Source organism: Lutjanus erythropterus, chromosome 17 (assembly GCF_056507025.1).
Source record: "Lutjanus erythropterus isolate fLutEry1 chromosome 17, fLutEry1.hap2, whole genome shotgun sequence".
NCBI lineage: Eukaryota > Metazoa > Chordata > Actinopteri > Lutjaniformes > Lutjanidae > Lutjanus > Lutjanus erythropterus.
The window spans coordinates 12,040,435-12,058,314 of NC_139333.1; the positions used below are offsets into that span (position 1 = coordinate 12,040,435).

Consider the following 17,880-nt stretch of genomic DNA (forward strand, 5'->3'; position numbering starts at 1 on the left):
CTATCTCCTCTGTCCAAAATTGTATTTCATGTGCTTTAAATCATCCCACTTTCCTAAACTCATCTCTATCAGTCCTCACATCTCTGCCTCCCCTCCAGGTACCTGAATTTCCCCTAGCCGGTGACCTAAGATCAAATTTTCCTTGTCTTAATCCTAACCTTGACCATTAAGGGTGAGAGCGCTCAGGATGATGGGAGATCAGTGTCTGTGACAGAGGGGCATGGCCCGGGGCCAGGGAGGGATGCACTGCTCGGTGCTGCTGCTCATCCATCAGCCCGCAGACAGGCCTCCCTGCCTGGGAGAACATGAAGGGAAGGAGGAGGGAGGGGGCTGGAAGTCTGATGCTGCACTGTGTTATTGCTAAGCACTGCTCGCCAAAACAAGAAATGAAGAAGACCCCGCTGTGCAGACAGAGCACGGTCATACATTATTCGCCAACGTTTTATTGGTGCGCATGTGGTAGGCTGGTGTAGTCACCAAAACACATGTGGAGACACAGTCAGAAACGGTGCCTTAAAGTGTCACAAGTGACACATCAAAAAAACCAATTATATACAGCGGAGCCCAGCTGATACTAGAGTTTTGGGGCAGACGCAGATAACAAAAAACGTGATAGATTTACATTCTCCACACAGAATATATAGAATATATACATAAACAGTTTGCAATGATCCCTCAAATGTGGTTGTCAAACACTTGTGAGAAAGATATGTAACGAAGCAGGATATTTTACAGTTTGACAAAAATTATATCAGGGCATGGAAACCCTAAACTTTTCCCAATATTTTTAATAATTATAAATAACTATAAACAAAAAAAGGGAACAAAATATACAGAGAATATATACGTTTAACGTTTTGGATAGTGGCACATGTCAGACAACAAATATTCAAATATAGGCTAATACAGCTATGTAGCTGTGACAGGCCAGTATCAGGTTGGTAATATCGGTATCAAGACATTTTTTATCATGATATTCAATATATTGTTAGATCCCTGTTTACTAAAACAGTAAACCTTCTATAAGGGATGTAACAATATATCGAATATAATGAAGTGTAAGTTTACTGTTTCATCGCCCTGATATCATTTGGAAAATTATCAGTCACGCCCTGCATGTAAAATCCGATAGAAACAGCTGAAAGACAAAAATCCCACATCAAACAGTATGTTATAATGGGACAGTTTTATAAACAGTGAAAACGAGCAAAACAGTGAAACTCTTTCCACTTCCATCTGCTTTAATGAGCTAATTACGACTTAGTAAGAGAAGGAACGCCCTGCATTAAAAACTGCAGCGAGCTGCTGAACATATTTGGGCAGGCCCTGCTCGTGGTGCTGATTGGGAATCTGTGTCCTGTCTGCCACGAGGGGGGAGGGGCGGAGGGGCTGCAACACAGTCGATGTCCAATTAATTCACAAATAAAAGTGGGGCATCCCTAGCGCCCAGACATTACCCGCGCTGACAAATTGGCAGCACAATCATAAGCCGCACAACACAATTTAATGAAGTCATTAAAGAACTATTAGGCACGACTGGCGATCTGTCATGGCGAATTGCCACATGCAATAACTTGAGGGGGAGGAGGAGGACTGTGGCGGGGGAAGCGAAAATGAAAGAAATACTGCCTTGCTTTTTTTTATTATGTGTGCGTGTGTGTGTGGATTTGATGTTTGTGTGCGTGTTAACTTGAAGCAATGCATCTTTCAAAATGTATTATGAGAATATGAATGCTAATGGGGGAACTTGCATCCTGGATTGTTTGCGGTTACGTGTTCATTGCATAAAAATGATTTACAAGAGCCGGCGTGTAACGTGTACGGAATACTGTGACAGCACACACACACACAGCCATCACTCAATCATGTGTTCTCATAGTGGATTTCAGCTGCAGTGTGCAGTTAATAGACAATTTCTGTTAGTGCCTGGTGTGTATTTGTGTGTGTGTGTGTGTGTGTGTGTACAAGACAGAGAGAGGTGGGCAGACAGGGATAATTCGTGTGAGGAAAATTAAAGCACTGGCAGCTCGTCCATCACACAGATTAAATTCAATGGAAAGATAAAAATGTCAATGTTCCCCCTGCTCCTGCTGCTCGCAGCGCAGAGCCACCGTCGACAGTGATGAAACTTTCTCCCCCTTTCTCTCTGTCCTCCAGCCCTCCTCCCCCCTTCTGCTCTCTCTCAACTCTGGATTCTCATCCTCACTCACACTGGGTTCAATACTCTCTCCTCTCTCGCAGCCTTCATCTTTCTCTACTATCCTGCCTTTCTCTGTGGCTGATGTTATCCTCCCCCTGCACTGTTCTCCATCACTCTTTGCTTCATCTTATTTTACTTTTATTACTTTTTCTATCGCTGAGTAACACCTTCCTCGAGGAACATGTGAGCGATGGCTTTGTGAGCAAGACAAAAAAAAAGAGGGGAGGGGATGATAAAGGCAGGGAGGTACTTGGGTCTGAACTCAACATAAATTCAGGTTCAAGAATTGTGCAACTGAACCAAATGATCATTCCACAAAAAAAAGACTCAAAATGTGTCAGCAGTGGGAATGAAGTTACTTCAGCTGAAATGAGCATCATTTATCAGATGGTTGTCAAAAGCATCGATAATTCAGTACTTTTTCAATACCACGTTTAAAACAATACAATATCTATTAATTATAGTATCGAAAGTATCAAAGCTATAAAAATTGATTTAAGTGCTCATTCAAGACCTCGGTTCATTTCAGTCTGTATTGTCCTGACTGAAATTTGACTTTGACTGACGTTTATAAAAAAAAAAGAGAGAGAGAGAGAAAAAAAAATTGTATTTAAATTAATTTTTTTCCTGTCTAGGACTTTTTTCTTTTTACCATAAATCCAAAATCAGTATTGAGTATCATATTTGATACTAGTATTATATCAAAAGTTTACAGTTCTGGTTGTGACAACTGCTGTTTGAGAATCCAGTGTTTGCCCCAAAATGCTCACAAAGAAAACACAGAGCAAAGTCATTTTGCAACCTCTTGTCAAAATTTAAAGCCGCTACAAGGAGTTTTTAACTGCTTATGAAATTTATTACACAATTTATTACTGACCTACATATGATAATGAGACCATCCGTACAACGTTTTGGATTTCTATATCATTATTCTTAATGGCTGCTACCGAGTCTGATTCTGAAATCTGATGAAACGAGCCTGTGTTTATATATTTCCACGCAATGCTACAGTGAGTAGTACATAAGCAGTTTAAAAGAAGCAGGAACAGATTCTTATTTAGTAATTTTATCTTTGATGTTATATTTTGTGGTTATTAAGGTGGAAAAACTCCAAAATCAACAAAATATTAAAGTTCATTGTAGTAGCTTCAACATAATTCTATTAGCTTCTAGCATTTCAAGCAGACTGAATTTTGCTTTCTTAGATAGTTTAATTTGACTTATTTTGTAAAATATTTATACAAAAAGTATCTAAAAAGCAAAAATAAGAGTAATGTCATAGTTTAATGAAGCAGAAATGTGTTTCTATCAATCTCATTCAATTCGTGACCACTCAGAGTTATCTCATGATCCCCTGAAGGGGCCCTGACCTCCACTTTGGGAACCACTGCACTACAGTAAGGGTAATGTGTACATAAAAGAGCCAATACAACCTAACATTTTTAATGTTTTAGCCATCTTGATATGATTGTAAACTTTATCTTTAGAAACTTGACTTCTTCCGTAAGTCTTGGCCTTCTTTAAAGCAGTTACAAGGAACTTTCATATTGTGTTGATTATGAGGTAGAGCCACGGCGTTATGGACGGATTAGTTGTCAACTATTACATGAAATTGATACTTGATTGTTTCGAGTCACTTACATATTTTAAAAAAGACACTGTTTCAGCTTCTCAAATGTCAAAATCTTCTGATTTCTGTAGTCCTTCATGACAGTAAATTGGATATTTTTTGGGTTGTTAACAAAACCAGACATTTAAGGAGGTCATCCTGGGCTTTGGGAAACAGCGATTAACATTTTTCACCATTTTCTGACATTTTATGGACAACACCACTAAATGATTAATCATGAACATAATTAATCATTAGTTTGGAGGCCACTGTGGACAAAAGCAGCCATATTTCCACTGCCATAACCTTTATTTAAGATGTCAAAAATAAAATTGACTTTAGACAAATATCTTAACTGGCTAATGCAGTATTCACTGTAACTTGGCCTGGAAAAATGTGAGCAATTCTAATCTGATTTCACAGACAATCTGAACCTGTCATTAAGAACATCTATACAGAATTAGCCAATCTTCTTGCTGATGGTCTCATTTGCTCATGTAGGTCATATAGAGACATCAGTACTGATTTGAAACCATTTCATAACCAGTTAAAACCTCCTTGTGGTACGTTTAAGCACACCCTGTCAGGTTGATATTAATGTGGCACTAAGCTTACAGGCGTTTCCCTTGTAACCCTCCACTCGCTCAGAACACCCTCCTCCCCTCCTTCTGATGCCGTCTTGCTTGGCACTGCCACCTGGCAGCAGGCCTGGCACTGTCGTCTGGAGCTGTCTGCCGGCAGACGCAAGGTCACCCAGACGTCCCCCGGCTCCAGCGGGGGGTCCACCTTCTGTGAGCGTGTGTGTGTGTGACAGAGAAAGTATGGTGCATAAGTGGAGCTGTCTGAATGTATTTCTGTTTAAGCCTTTTTATTCATATCAGTTTGTGTTTGTCACCTTGCGTGTGCATAATTTGAGCGTGCGCATGAAATTATGCACAAGGGCGCATTTTTATGTGTGTGTTCTTGTGTCGGTGTGTGTGAGGGGCGGAGAGGCTCCCTGCTGGCCCCAGATGGCCAGCCTCTCCTTCCTCACCAGCCCGGACCAGTTTCACTAGCCAAAGTCACTGCTGAGGACACAAGACGAGCAATATGCACACTCTGCACAGGATGACCGCACTCAGAAGAAGACATTAATATTAAACCAAAACCAGCTGAGCAAAGGTGGGTCAAAATGTTTCCAATAACAAAATTTCCAGCCTCTAATCCAGTCAGAAACCAATCTGTCTTCACTTGTGCAATACTACAAATTAACCACTAGATGGCTCTCCAACTCCAGTCTATTCCTCTGTTGTGTGCTGCGTCCCTCTGTGTGTGTGTGTGTGTGTGTGTGTGTGTGTGTGTGTGTGTGTGTGTAAAAGAGCTGGCTGCTGTGATCCTTCTAACCATGATTAATGGCCCCATTCAAAGGTAAGGAGCTCAGAGGATAACTTCTTTTACTGTAAGCCACAGTGCTGTGGCATGGGGAGCGCTCCCTGCACTCGCTGTACCAGAAAGATGAGGTAAGTAGCGCTGGGAAGACAGGAGGCAGAGAGGGACGGAGCCGCGGAGGCCGTCTGCACGCGAGTTTAAACAGGTGTGCGTGCCTGTGAGAGGACGAGAGCTGCTGTATTTTCTGTCTGCATACACCTATTTCTCTTTCTATTGCCGAGTGTTTAGCAGCCGCAACAATCAGTTGATCAATCCAGTGGTTTTCAAACTGGGGTACAGGGACCAACAGGGGTCCTCAGCAAAAGGAGGAATCCAGTAATATTTTTTATCACAGTCTTTGGAAATTGTTACAAGTAGGGAAGAAATAATATTCGTCATTTTGATTGTAAATTCATAGTGATCCGAGTTTGATTACTGATTCACTTTTAAGACGTTATTATCTTCAAACCTAAAAATAAAGGGAATTCCTTAAGACAAAATGCTCTCGTGAAAGGATGTCAATGGTCCAATGTGCATTTACTGCCAGCGTCCTTGACATGAAAAAATCTGGGAACCCTGAATTAATCAATCAGTTAACTATTAAATTAATCAGCAACTACTTAGGTAATCGATTAATTGTTTTGAATCATTTTTCAAGATGAACTGTCAAAGTTCCCCGATTTCAGCTTCTTAAATGTGAACATTTTGTGTATTTTATTTTATCCTTTATGACAGTGAACTGTATATATTTGTGTTGTGGACAAAACAAAACATTTGAGTGGGTCACCTTGGGATTTGGGAAGGAGCGATCAAATTTTATACCATTTTATGCCATTTTCTGAACCAAAAGCTGATCGATTAATCGAGATAATGACTGATAGATTAATCGATAATGAAGATAATCATTAGTTGCCAACTATTTTGGTAATCGAATAATCATTTTGAGTCATCTTTTAGAGGAAGAAAATGTCTAAATTCTCTGATTTCAGCCACTAAAATGTACATATTTTCTGGTTTACTCCACTATGACAGTAAACTGAATATCTTTGGACTGTGGACAAAACAAGACGTGTCACCTTGGAATCTGGGAAACAGTGATCAACATTCTCCACCATTTTCTGACATTTTCTTGACCAAACAACTCATAAATTGAGAAAATGATGGACAGATTTATTCACGTTACCAAAAAAAGGTCCATATTCTTAGATTTCAGGTTCTAAAATGTGAATATTTGGTGGTTTCTTCACTCCTCTATGACAGTTAACTGAATATCCTTGGGATGTGGATGAAACAAGATATGTTATCATGGAATGTGGGAAAGAAAATAACTGATAATGAAAATAAACATTAGTTGCAGCTCTAGTATTTATCAGTATTCATGAGTAAAAAGTGTCTCATACACACATTCTACTAATGTGTAAAATGATAGTGTGTGTCAGTGTGTGTAACTGTGTGTGTCATGTGATCGGGCTGAGGTAAAAACCCCGCCGGCCTCTGAGTTCTCTGCGGTCACACCTCTTCCAATTACTTTATCAAGTCTGAGTGCCTGTGTGTGTGTGTGTGTGTGTGTGTGTGTGTGTGTGTGTGTGTGTGTTCACACAGCCCCCGGGGTGCAATGATGGGAGCAGACGCCTGCTCTTTCACTCTCGGCAGGTGAGAACATATTCATCACAGAGGCCTGCCAAGCCTGGCGACACCCTGACTGTTATTGCCAGTCTGCATCACGGCTGCCCTTTGTCTCGCTTTTTACAGCGGATATTCTCCGCAAAATAAAACCTCCAAACTAAAAATATCAACCAAAAGCATCGACGGACGAGGAATTAATAGTAACAGCTTTGAATTTTCTCATAAAAACTGACAGGACGGGGTCTCCACCCAGTGTGGTCATAAATTAATAATAATGAATCACTGCCACAGCTGATATGTGTGTGTGCATCAACAGTGAACGCTTACGCAATGTTGGTGCTGGAACAAATGTCAACAAACGCTGAGGCTTAACACTGTCACAATCAAGCTAACCCCCTGTGGGATTAAACAACTATGATGATGAGATCGGAGCACTGTGGGAGGAGCAAGGCATTCTGGGTAAGACAGTTCTTATACTCACACTCCTTGGACATCCCGACTTCCAGGCACTTCTGCAGCCGACAGTACTGACAGCGGTTGCGGGTGACTTTGTTGATGATGCAGTTCTTCTCCCGGTGACAAGTGTACACCATGTTCTTCTGGATGCTTCTCCGAAAGAAGCCCTGTGGGACAGAAAGGCAGAGAGATAAGGAGAGAGGACAGGTGGTGGTGGACCAATATTATGGGCTTGATATTGGCTTATCACAACCATATCGGTCTGTATTAGTATTGGAGTATATGCTTCCCTAGAATTTAAAAAAATTCTTGGGAAAGTATCCAAATCGTTTTACTCCCTAAAATTGTCATTGGCCCCAAAAATCCAGTATCAGGTACAGCACATCTCACACCACAGACTGACTCAACGTGCTTTGGAATAAAAGCAAAACTGCATCATAAATGACAAAAACAGATAAAAGAACAAATAGATACAAAGGTATTACATATAAGAACATACAAGATGAGATAAAAACATAAAAGGTATTATTTTTATTATTAAAAAAGGGAATAGTAAAAATAGCAACACTGATTCTAAAAAAAATAAAAGACACCAAAAATTTTGTGTAAAAAGATCTACATCTTAAAGAAGACTCTGTAGTAGCAGACAAAAATGACTGGAATCACTGAAAGCACCATAAGCTGATTTAAAATTTATTTGAGCTACAGTGAGGAAACCTTTATTAGATGATCTTAAGGAAGCGCTTCTCAACCATCACAGCCTCCTAAAAAATCAGTTTCCGACTCCCAAACCAACCATGATACACAGCCCTTGTTTCCTACCATGCTTGCCAGACTGAGTAGTTGGTGCTTTATCTTATCTCGGTAATTTTTGTGCTGGTTTATAGCTTTAACCGTAAGTAAGGTGGCTGTATTTTCTTTTTGATTGCTTGTTGAATGTCTTGAAAGGGCTGACATCATTCACAGCTGATTCCTGGCTCTCGTTCCGTGCTGCTTGCTACAATATGTCATTTTATTTTTCACAACCATCTGGCGACCCATAGAAGTGATCTTGCCACCCCTTTGGGGGTACTGACCCGCAGGTTGAGAACCACTGGTGTGTATTCAGTGAGCATGTCAACAACCTAGGTGCTGCGGTTCCTTTCTCTCCTCATATGTTGCCCATGTTTATGATGTCTCGTTTCATCCAGTTCCCAACTAAAAAAACCTAAATTTCTTGCAAGGTTCACAAAAATGAAATGAAAAAGCAGCCATGCAGAATGGCCATCTGCAGCTGCAGTTCAAAGGCAATCAACTACCAAACAGTTAAGTCCTTAAAGGGCTTATTCCGTGACATAATCTGGACAGAGACTTGATAGTCAGTCACCATCTCACGAGGTCGCCCACCTCCTCGATGATGGCCACTCGAGGCACAACACAAAAATGCTTTTTGGAGATGTTTCAGGTCCAAAAGCTTTTGGAGGCAAAAGGCACAGGGTTACTGGGTGCCATATAAGCATGGCCTAGTTTACATAGCCAGAAATAAGCAAATCTAGATCCAGGCCAAGCTCGTATTATTAGAGAGAGAAACAGAGACAGAACATAGGCTGAGACTGTTGTGTAAGAACAAAAAAGGAATCCCTCTTTTCCCACATTTCAGTTTTCAATGGAAGATCAAATAAAATACATTTAAAAATGTAGTCCATGCATATACAAGACACAGAGGTAAGACACAGAAACGTATCAGTAAAGTATCTCACCATCATATATGCAACACACGTCCCATGCACTAACTCAGTAATAATTTAGATTTTCTTTCTTTGAACTTAAAGAGCTCCAACAGCTACAAATAAGCTCAGCATATATTAAAGTGACCGAGTGACTCACAAGTCTAAAATGAACTATCTCTGTTTTAAATAAGAAATGACAGCAGGGATTTCGCCCATGAAAGAAAAAAGTGACCACATCTTTAAAGCTGGAGTAGGAAGAACTTCGATTATAACCTTTAAGCACAATGTAGTTGAAGTTGTCTGAGAGAAAACTAGATTTCTGCTACTCTTCTTGGCTGTTTTCAGGCTCGGTAAGATAGTTGATTGTTGAGTCTCATTCCCCAAAACATCAGTATTTCACAACATGTAAATGAGACAACAATCAAGCATCTTTCTTCCATGCGGGATAAACTTTGGTATCTTTGTCTAAGAACATCTCCAATTCTTCAGACTTAATTAACCATAAAAATGTTTGAGCTGGAGCATTTCCTGAGCTCAAAGTGAGATTGTTTGAGGTGGACTTTGGGTAGGGACACGTGTTGTCAAAAATCACAGAAAAACTCCCAAGACTCTTTTAAAATGATCAAAAGGCTGTTATTGTCACGGCATGGTCATGTCTGACCTTAAAACAAACACACTCACACAAAAGATTTCGGCATGCAAGCCATCATCAGGGACTTAAATGTTTTTTTGACAGAGTGTGTTTGTTTCAAGGTCCAACATGACCATGTCATTACAACAAAGGCATTTTAATTGTTTTCAGAGAGTGTGCTGGGAGTATTGGTGATTTATGATATGACTATACTTAGTGGTTTCCTGAATTCAAGTTAAGTTAACATAAAAATTGTTCTTTGGAACCACAAGGCTGTCTAAAAGCTGCAGATGTGTTTTATAGAGTCAGTGACAAATCAGTTGAAAAGCCATGCATAAAAACTTATACTCTCCTCAATAACATGCAACCCCAATAAAATCAATGCTAACCTCTGTGGCCTCGCTGCTTAAACATCCCTTATGTGTCAAAAAGATAAAAAGAGGTTAATGCAAATCAGCCACAACTGAGTGAGTATTCAGTGAGCAGGGCTCAGGACAAATGTAATACAGGTCAATGTCAGTATTGATGTGACGCAGTGGGACACAGGCTATGTTTTGGTGGGTAGGAGGCTGGGTGGGGCTATAGCTAGGGAGAAAGGGAGGTGGGGTGGAGTTTGAAGTGGTGGGGTAGCTGCCAGGGAGCCCCATCCCATGCCGAGGGATTAGCTCTGCTAGCCGACAGATGGTCGGAGGACCTAAGCCCGCAATTTGTCCTTCCCAGATCACCAGCCTCTTCTCATATCTCCTGTCCACCGCCACAGAGCGGAAGTGATTCAGGCTTCTACTGAACTACGAAGAGGAAGTGTGTCATGCAGTTTGTCATGTATCTGTTGGGGCAAGGTGCCAGCATGGGCAACAGTGCCGATTACACATGATAGACTTTGTGTCCAACTGATAGAGGAAGTGTTTCAATCCTTAAGAGGGTCACCTGATCTAACCTTTGTCCTGATTTCATCAAAGCCTCATATCTTTGCAACCTGTTGTCACATCAAGTAGATTTTTGGTGATGAACTTTGATCAGGAAAAGGGTGGAATTTTTCACCCTTTTCCTGATAGTTAGTTCACTAGATAGAACCTTGGTTCTATCTAGTGAACCAGCCTGCGTTGTGAGGGGAACCATTGTAATCAAGGATGCAAGATAAACAGAAGGTGTTGCACAATGCCTTATAGGTTCAGGAACAGTTCATTTTTGGCTGAAATGGTCCAAAGACTGTGTACCCGAACTGGAACATGCCTCTGAGAAGACCTGCTGTCTGAGGCCTGGGCAAACAACATAGTCTAGAGAACAATGCTTACAGTTTGACAGTAACGCTAGCTGCTGATGTCAGGGACAAGTCAGTGGTCTTTGTGCTCGCCTGTGTGGATGTATCATGTCCTCTGATCCGACGATGCCCTAACCCTGACCCTGACACCAGGGTCACAGGGGATTGACCCACTCCCTCCTGACATCATGAGGCTCAGGTGCCCTCTCGCAGCAGCTCCTGATTGGCTGTTGCTTGCGGCTCGTGGGCCAGTCGATTGTTCCTGCCCCTTCCCCCTCCTCTCCTCCTTCTTTTAGGAGTCATTGCTTCCTGCGGCCCTTAAGCCTCTTTTTGTATCACCGCTTAATCCACCCGGCGACAAGAGCCCTCAGCGGGCCTGTCAGCCACCCTGCAGTGTTCAGGGGAGATGAGAGCCGCAAGAAGAGGGAGAAGGAGGGAGGGAGGGATGAAAAAGAGGAGCAAACGGTAACAGCACATACATGATTGGATGCATCATGTGCTCTTGGATTCACTGCTTTCTACCTGGTATGAGCCTCATGCGTTTATGAGTGTGTCGCTGTGTTCTACTTTGCATGTGTGTGAGGAAACACTTTATTAAGAGGAAAGCAGGGGGGAGTCCGGGGTTGGCAAGTTCACAGGGAAGCACAGGAATCCTCTCTTACGTGACTTTCACACTGTGCCCAGATTAAGAGTGCGTTCCCAGCCTCCCACTGCGCCCGTGCATGTGTGTATATCCCTGTGCCTCTATTACAAAGCAGCTACTGCTACAGCCCACACATTAGCAGAGACGGACGCTCGGTAAGAGGGCCATTTGAAAAACACGGCAAATAGGGGACATTCTTGCAAGAAGCGGCGGTTGGGGAGTTCGGAAATATGGTTGCTGCTTCCCTCCCATTGCAGCGGATACCAGGAAGAGAGATCGCCTGCCTCGCGCTGCCATGCCTCCGAGACAAAAACATAAACATGAGGGGGTGGGCATGCATATTTAATGTTTAAGTGTTAATATCTGGAGGGGAAAAGAAGTGCAATGCTGGTGAGTATGTGCAGGCGGTAGAACTTAAACAACAAACGAAATGTCTCCAAGTAGCAGAGCCCAACATCCCTCTCCTGTTTCCTCTGTTCACTGCAGCCCCCAGGAAATGCCTTTGTAGTTTGGCATGCTGCAGCAAAGCCGACGCTGCTAACCCTCGACTTACCCCAGTCTCAGATGAGACAACCATATACGTTCACATGCCTGTAGTGTTGAATTATTGAATATGCTATGCCTAGTCATCTCCTCTGAAGTCAGAGATACGGAGAAGGCATCCTGAATTTTTCAAATTAGCACTGCGGCTGTTCAGTGGGCAGACAGTCGGCTCATGGATGGGGGAATAGCGATGGACGCTAGCTGTTGAACTGGGGATATTTTCGTACTTTTAGCCAACATCCCTAATAGTTACTAAAACACTTTCCTAACCAGATGAACTGCTGTGTTCTTGGGACTTGGAGTGCTCAGGCAGGTTTAAAACAACTCCTCAGGTTAAAAACCTTAATCTAAACCTGGGTTTCCAAACATTTTCCATGTCAAGCACCCCCTCCGTTTATCCACATTACACTAGTGGTTTTCAAACCGGGTTCCTGGGACCAACAGGTGTCCTTGCAGAAGGAAGAATGGAATATTTTAATATTTTTACCACCCTTTTTGGAAGTTTGAACAACTGGGGACGAATTACTGTTGGCCATTTTGATTGACTGTAAATTTATAGTAATCCTAGCTTGGACATTAACTATGAAGAGTTTTATTATCTTTAAACCTGAAAATGAGATCAAAAATAAACACAGAGCAGATTCCAAAAACAAATTCCTTTCAAATTGAGGGTCTGTGCTCTAATGTGAACATGTAAATTTAATTTATTTTCATTTTAGGTTTGAAGATAATTACTTCCTCCTTTTGCTGAGGAACCTCCTCAACCCACTCAGTGGCCGCTGTTGGTCCCCAGACCCCAGTTTGAAAAACCGTGATCTAAGTCATTATTTAATTAAGGTGACAGTTCCAGTCATGTACTTCCTGGATTATTTCTGCGCTGTTGTGCACACACTCAGTGTTTCAATACAAAGGACAGATATAACACTTTTTCCATTCTGAAGTGCTGCCGCCTCTGCATTAAACTAACAGCTTTTACCGCTGTAGTTAATCAATATATCTGGTTATTCGCTCAGTATATTATTCGATTGAGAGCGTTTTACTTTGTTGTTGTTTGGACACAATCTATATGCATGAGTTCTCTCTCGGTTTAAAATAATCTCGCTCAGCTGTATCTGGGAATCTAATTATCTTCAGCCAAAGAGGTGTGCCAGGTTTGCTGGTGGTTTTGTGGAGAAACATGTTATGAAGTTAATCCTAGATTAAAGAGATGAGATTGCTATCATACCTTAGTTGCAAAACTTTGGTGTTTCAGGGCGCAGAGAGAGGAAAAACAGCCAACAACTGATGGTAAAAGTTGTGAAATAAGTTAATGTTCGTCATTGTTCTGAAATAATTTGCACTGCACAATATCTGCCGGCTGATGGATTAAAACATCAGCAATATACCCATTGTACCATAGCCTAAAAAAGCTAATTACACTGTCAAGTCTGACACTGTTGGAGAGAACAACACTGTGATAATGGAAGAGAAACAACTAATTACTCAAGTTTACAGCTTGTCTATTGTTTGCCCTCTTTCTGTGTTTATCACACTGTTACAGAACTTTTACTTGCCATTAGCAAGTGTCAGACTGTTGTGTGTGTAATATGTTTTAAACGCTTCCTTTGTCTGTGATAGACCTTTGAGACAAAAACAAGTGAAAAAAAGACAAAAAAGAATCAACTACATCAACAGTTCACAACTAATATTTCAGGTGACCACTTACAACTACACAACCGCTGTCCCTGCTTGAGCCGACCTGAGGCCTGTTCAACAGAACAGAGATTCAAACTGGTCTAACAGAACCACACAGACACACACTCTCACTGGGAGCTGTGATTTAGCCTTATTATATAACTTATTACCCTATTAAATCAGATGCTATTAGACTATGGGGAGCAATGCTAAGTGGACAAACTAAAAGCAGTTTAGAGCATAAAATGGCTGCAGAGTTGCTGCACACCTGCAAACACCTCACACAGACACAAACGGGGCTTTAGTCACGACACATAAAGCAGTTAGCAGCTAGCTCACAGATAATGGACATATTTGTTTTAAGTATATCAGATAAATTAATTAAGTTGAATATTAAATCATGAAACAAATTTGTATAAAAATCAAAATGTGATAATTTAACCAAACTGTGTAATCCTCTCTGAAGCCTGTCTCTGTATGCATTGAGCAAAAGGTAGAGAATACTCTGTCACAGGCTTAAAGGGAGAACTCAATATTTTTCATGTGGATGTCCAGGCAGTGTTGATGGTATATGTTGTCAACTGAAGCTATAAATTCTTCAGTGCATGCTAAAGTATTTTTGTCACCTAGCTCTACGTTTTGGCCAACAAAGTAAGAGCTAAAGGCTGGCATTGAGCAGGAGAGATCAGCTTTCTTGGTCAATATAGCAATATGAGTCATTTATTGCTTGATTTTACCAACATTTACATCATTTAACTACATTTCCCATCAACACTGACAGAACAGCCACATGAAAGGTGCTGAATTATCCCTTTAATATAGACAAACCCATTGCACAGTTTCCCATGGCCATATCTTGCACTGATTTGGAAAGTGTTTAGAAATACTAATTTAGAAATATCACACTCTACACAATATTATTTAGACAAGTGAAACCACACACCATCTTCCTTCTTTTTTTGTCTCTCACATACTCATACTGCTGCTGTTTTTTATGTTCTCCACATCTCTTTTTTCTTTCTGTCTGTACAGTGATTTATTATAGTTATTTTCTGTTTTTTGTTTTTTTTTTGCTTTGTCTAGTTTTGACAGTCTAACATATATTTCCACCAGGCTGAATAAAATCTGAGTGAAATAATAGTGATAGACTGATTAACCGGGCTGATTTTCTGGCATTTTGCAATAATCAGCATCAGCCGATGCCTGCACTCACAAGGCCAATAAACCAAAAATGTCTGCAGACACATCTGCAGGCAGCCTTGTGGAAAGATGCTGGTGCTCCATCTTGTGAGTTTTGTGAAGGTGACACAATTGTAAACATTTTCCTATTTTTCTTCAGTCATTAATATATTCTCTAAACATTAACACATTTCCCCCATCCTGAATGAAAGCAAATCTAACCTAAAACCATTAGTGGGTAGCATTATCTATATAATGCATGATAATGTATAGATTAATGCAGTTGAATGATGTTGCTTGTGGAACTCTGTATATTAGTCTGTAATGTGTGGAACAATAGAAATACTCATGACGTTTCTTTGCTTTGACATCAGCATTGTATATTGGTCATTAAAAAACCCATATCAGTCGACAACTAGTAATTTACATGAGTTCATATTTAGTTCAGTCTAAGCGTGTCTATAAACAAAACCTGTGAAAAGTAAAAAGAGGACATTTTCAGAAATATTCCAACTTTAAATTTGGAAAATCAACTCAAACACAGACCCATGGAGCAGCACAGTGAGCAGCAGTTTGGTTATACCCTATAAAACAGCTCAGAGGTTGGCCTTTACTTACTTTGTTAACTTTTTATAAGTGGGATTTGCGGAGCAGGTCGAGTTTCACTGAGCGCTCGGAGAGTTTGTGTTAAAGGGTTATTATGTGTTTGTATATGTGTGTGCTAGGCAGACTTGTAGCTCTCCTGTGCGATCCTCCCGTTGCATTCTTTAGTCATCCTCCCCTTCCCCCCTGTGCTCTGATGCACTGACCGTCTTTCTCTTGGTGTCAGTGAGTTCAGCTGTGGCCCCCTGTACCCCGTCCCCCCTAATCTGCTGCCTCTCCAACCATCCCCACTCTTCTCTTTCTAGCTGCTCATCTCTCCCCGAGCACAGTCTGCTCTCTATCTCACTCCCTGCTGTCTCTCCCATCTTTGTATCGTTTTGTCTGCATTTTACATTCCCCCTGAGTTCCTGGCCTTCCTTAACTCTGATTTTTTTTTTTTTTTTTTTTACTGCCTCTGCCTCCCGCCTTCGTCAGTATTTTCTCTCTACTCTACCCCCTTTTCTTCTGCTCCACTCCTGTTCCTGCACATATGGAAACACACACAGCATTGGCTGCACATTCAAGTAAGTCAGAGGGTCTAGCACCTGACACCAACAGTACCACCCTGCCTGCCTTCATCAAACCACTCCCCGCCTCGTCTTGCTGTCATGAGAAGACCTTGCAAGGAAGATTTACATACTCCTGTTTTGGTCAATTCGAGAATGCATGATCGTGGATTGTGAAATGTTGACACTGGAGATATAAGGCTTGCACCAGGCAATAACTTTACATTAGATTCTCTATCCTCCTCTGAGCTTACACAACTCTGGCTCAGCGCCTTGGGAGAAGCAAGATAAAAAGGCCTGGAGAACATGTTTGCATGCACACAGCAACCATCAGCTGATAACGGAGCAGGTGGGGGTTATGAGGCCTATTCGGCACCTGTGCAACACGGCTGTATTGATAACAGACGGCCAATGTGGGCACGTCAGCAGAGCTGATACGAGCAGCAACAACACTTGATAGATGACAAAGTTTCACATACTGTACATGATAAGAGGCAGGTCCATCATATAAGTTATCTTTACAGTGTGTCCACATATAGGTTGCCATTTTTAAGTGTTGAAAGAAGCAACTGCAACCCATCCAAAAAAAGTTTTTAAAAGTTTAAAATTTTAACTTATTCCCAACATTAAAGGGTTATTTTGAATTATTTCATTTAGGGTTATATGAGGCACATATCAATTGCCAGTATATTACCTTCAGTAAATTAGGAGAAGTTGGGAGAAGCAGAGAGGGGCACCAGCAAGAAAGCAAAACAATGAACTGCTGTGGACAGGGTCAGCAACAAAAGGTATTTTGCCCCTTAATAATATCAGACTTAATATCAGTTTAAGTGTACAATATATATATTTTTAAGATTTTAATCACTTTACTTGGTTGTCAGGCAGCTTTTTTTGGCAGAAAACTGTTGTTATACAAGCCAAATATTGCTCTTTCCAAACCAACCAAACTCCATAGGCAAAATTAGTTATTTTACCTTGTAGAACATGGGAGTTGTAGGTCTATCGCTGTCTCCATTGGTTAGTTAGTTTGTGTTATTGTGTGACTTTGGTGTTTTAAAAGGACAGCTCCGCTTCACCAACATCACACAATAACACAGACAAACTAATAGATGAAGGCAGCAGCAGACCATCAACTCCCGGATTCTGCAAGGTAAAATGACGTATTTTGCCTATGGAATTTGGTTCGTTTGGTGAGAGCAATATTTGGCCTGCGTAACAGCAGTTTTCCAGTTTTCCCTCTGCTTCTTCAAACTGGGGGCCTACCAGCCACCATCTGCTGTAGCTGATACACTGACTATTCATAAGTACCAAATGCAAACCCACTTCAAATAATCCAAAACTACCGCTTTAAATTCCAGCATTAAACACTGAAAAAACCCAATAGGACGTGAAATACCCAAAATGACATGCCTTATCATTTTCATCATTTCAGTGTGCACTTTTTTGCTTGTGCAAATCTCATGAAGGTTACAAGATTGACGAACATCTTGCTTGCTTGGCAGATTCAGAGGAAGGCCGGGACTCTCACCTTGCAGCCCTCACAGGCGCTGACACCATAGTGGTACCCTGAGGACTTGTCCTGGCACACAAAGCAGGGCTTGTAGACGCGGGGTGGCGGGGGAGGTGAGGGCGGGCTTGGCACTATCTCCTCTGAGCTGGTACTCTGGGTCTCTATCGCTGCGGAGGGAAGAGAAGAGGAGAGGTTAGTCAACACTATCAGATGGAGCGCTGACAGACAAGCAGCATTAATCGATATCACACACACTCTTTCGTACACTCACACACAGATCTTAA

At 41.4% G+C, this 17,880-nt stretch overlaps 1 protein-coding gene across 5 annotated transcripts in view; it reads right to left on the reverse strand.

The window, feature by feature from the left end:
- raraa (retinoic acid receptor, alpha a) overlaps positions 1-17,880 on the reverse strand; it is a 196,720-nt gene that overhangs the window by 4,397 nt on the left and 174,443 nt on the right. For all 5 annotated transcript variants that reach the window (XM_084741513.1, XM_084741514.1, XM_084741512.1 and 2 more), the window contains 2 exons: positions 17,615-17,763; positions 7,324-7,465 (listed from right to left, as the gene is read on the reverse strand). In XM_084741513.1, the coding sequence (XP_084597639.1) occupies positions 7,324-7,465; positions 17,615-17,763 (291 nt within the window). The remainder of the gene's footprint in view (positions 1-7,323; positions 7,466-17,614; positions 17,764-17,880) is intronic.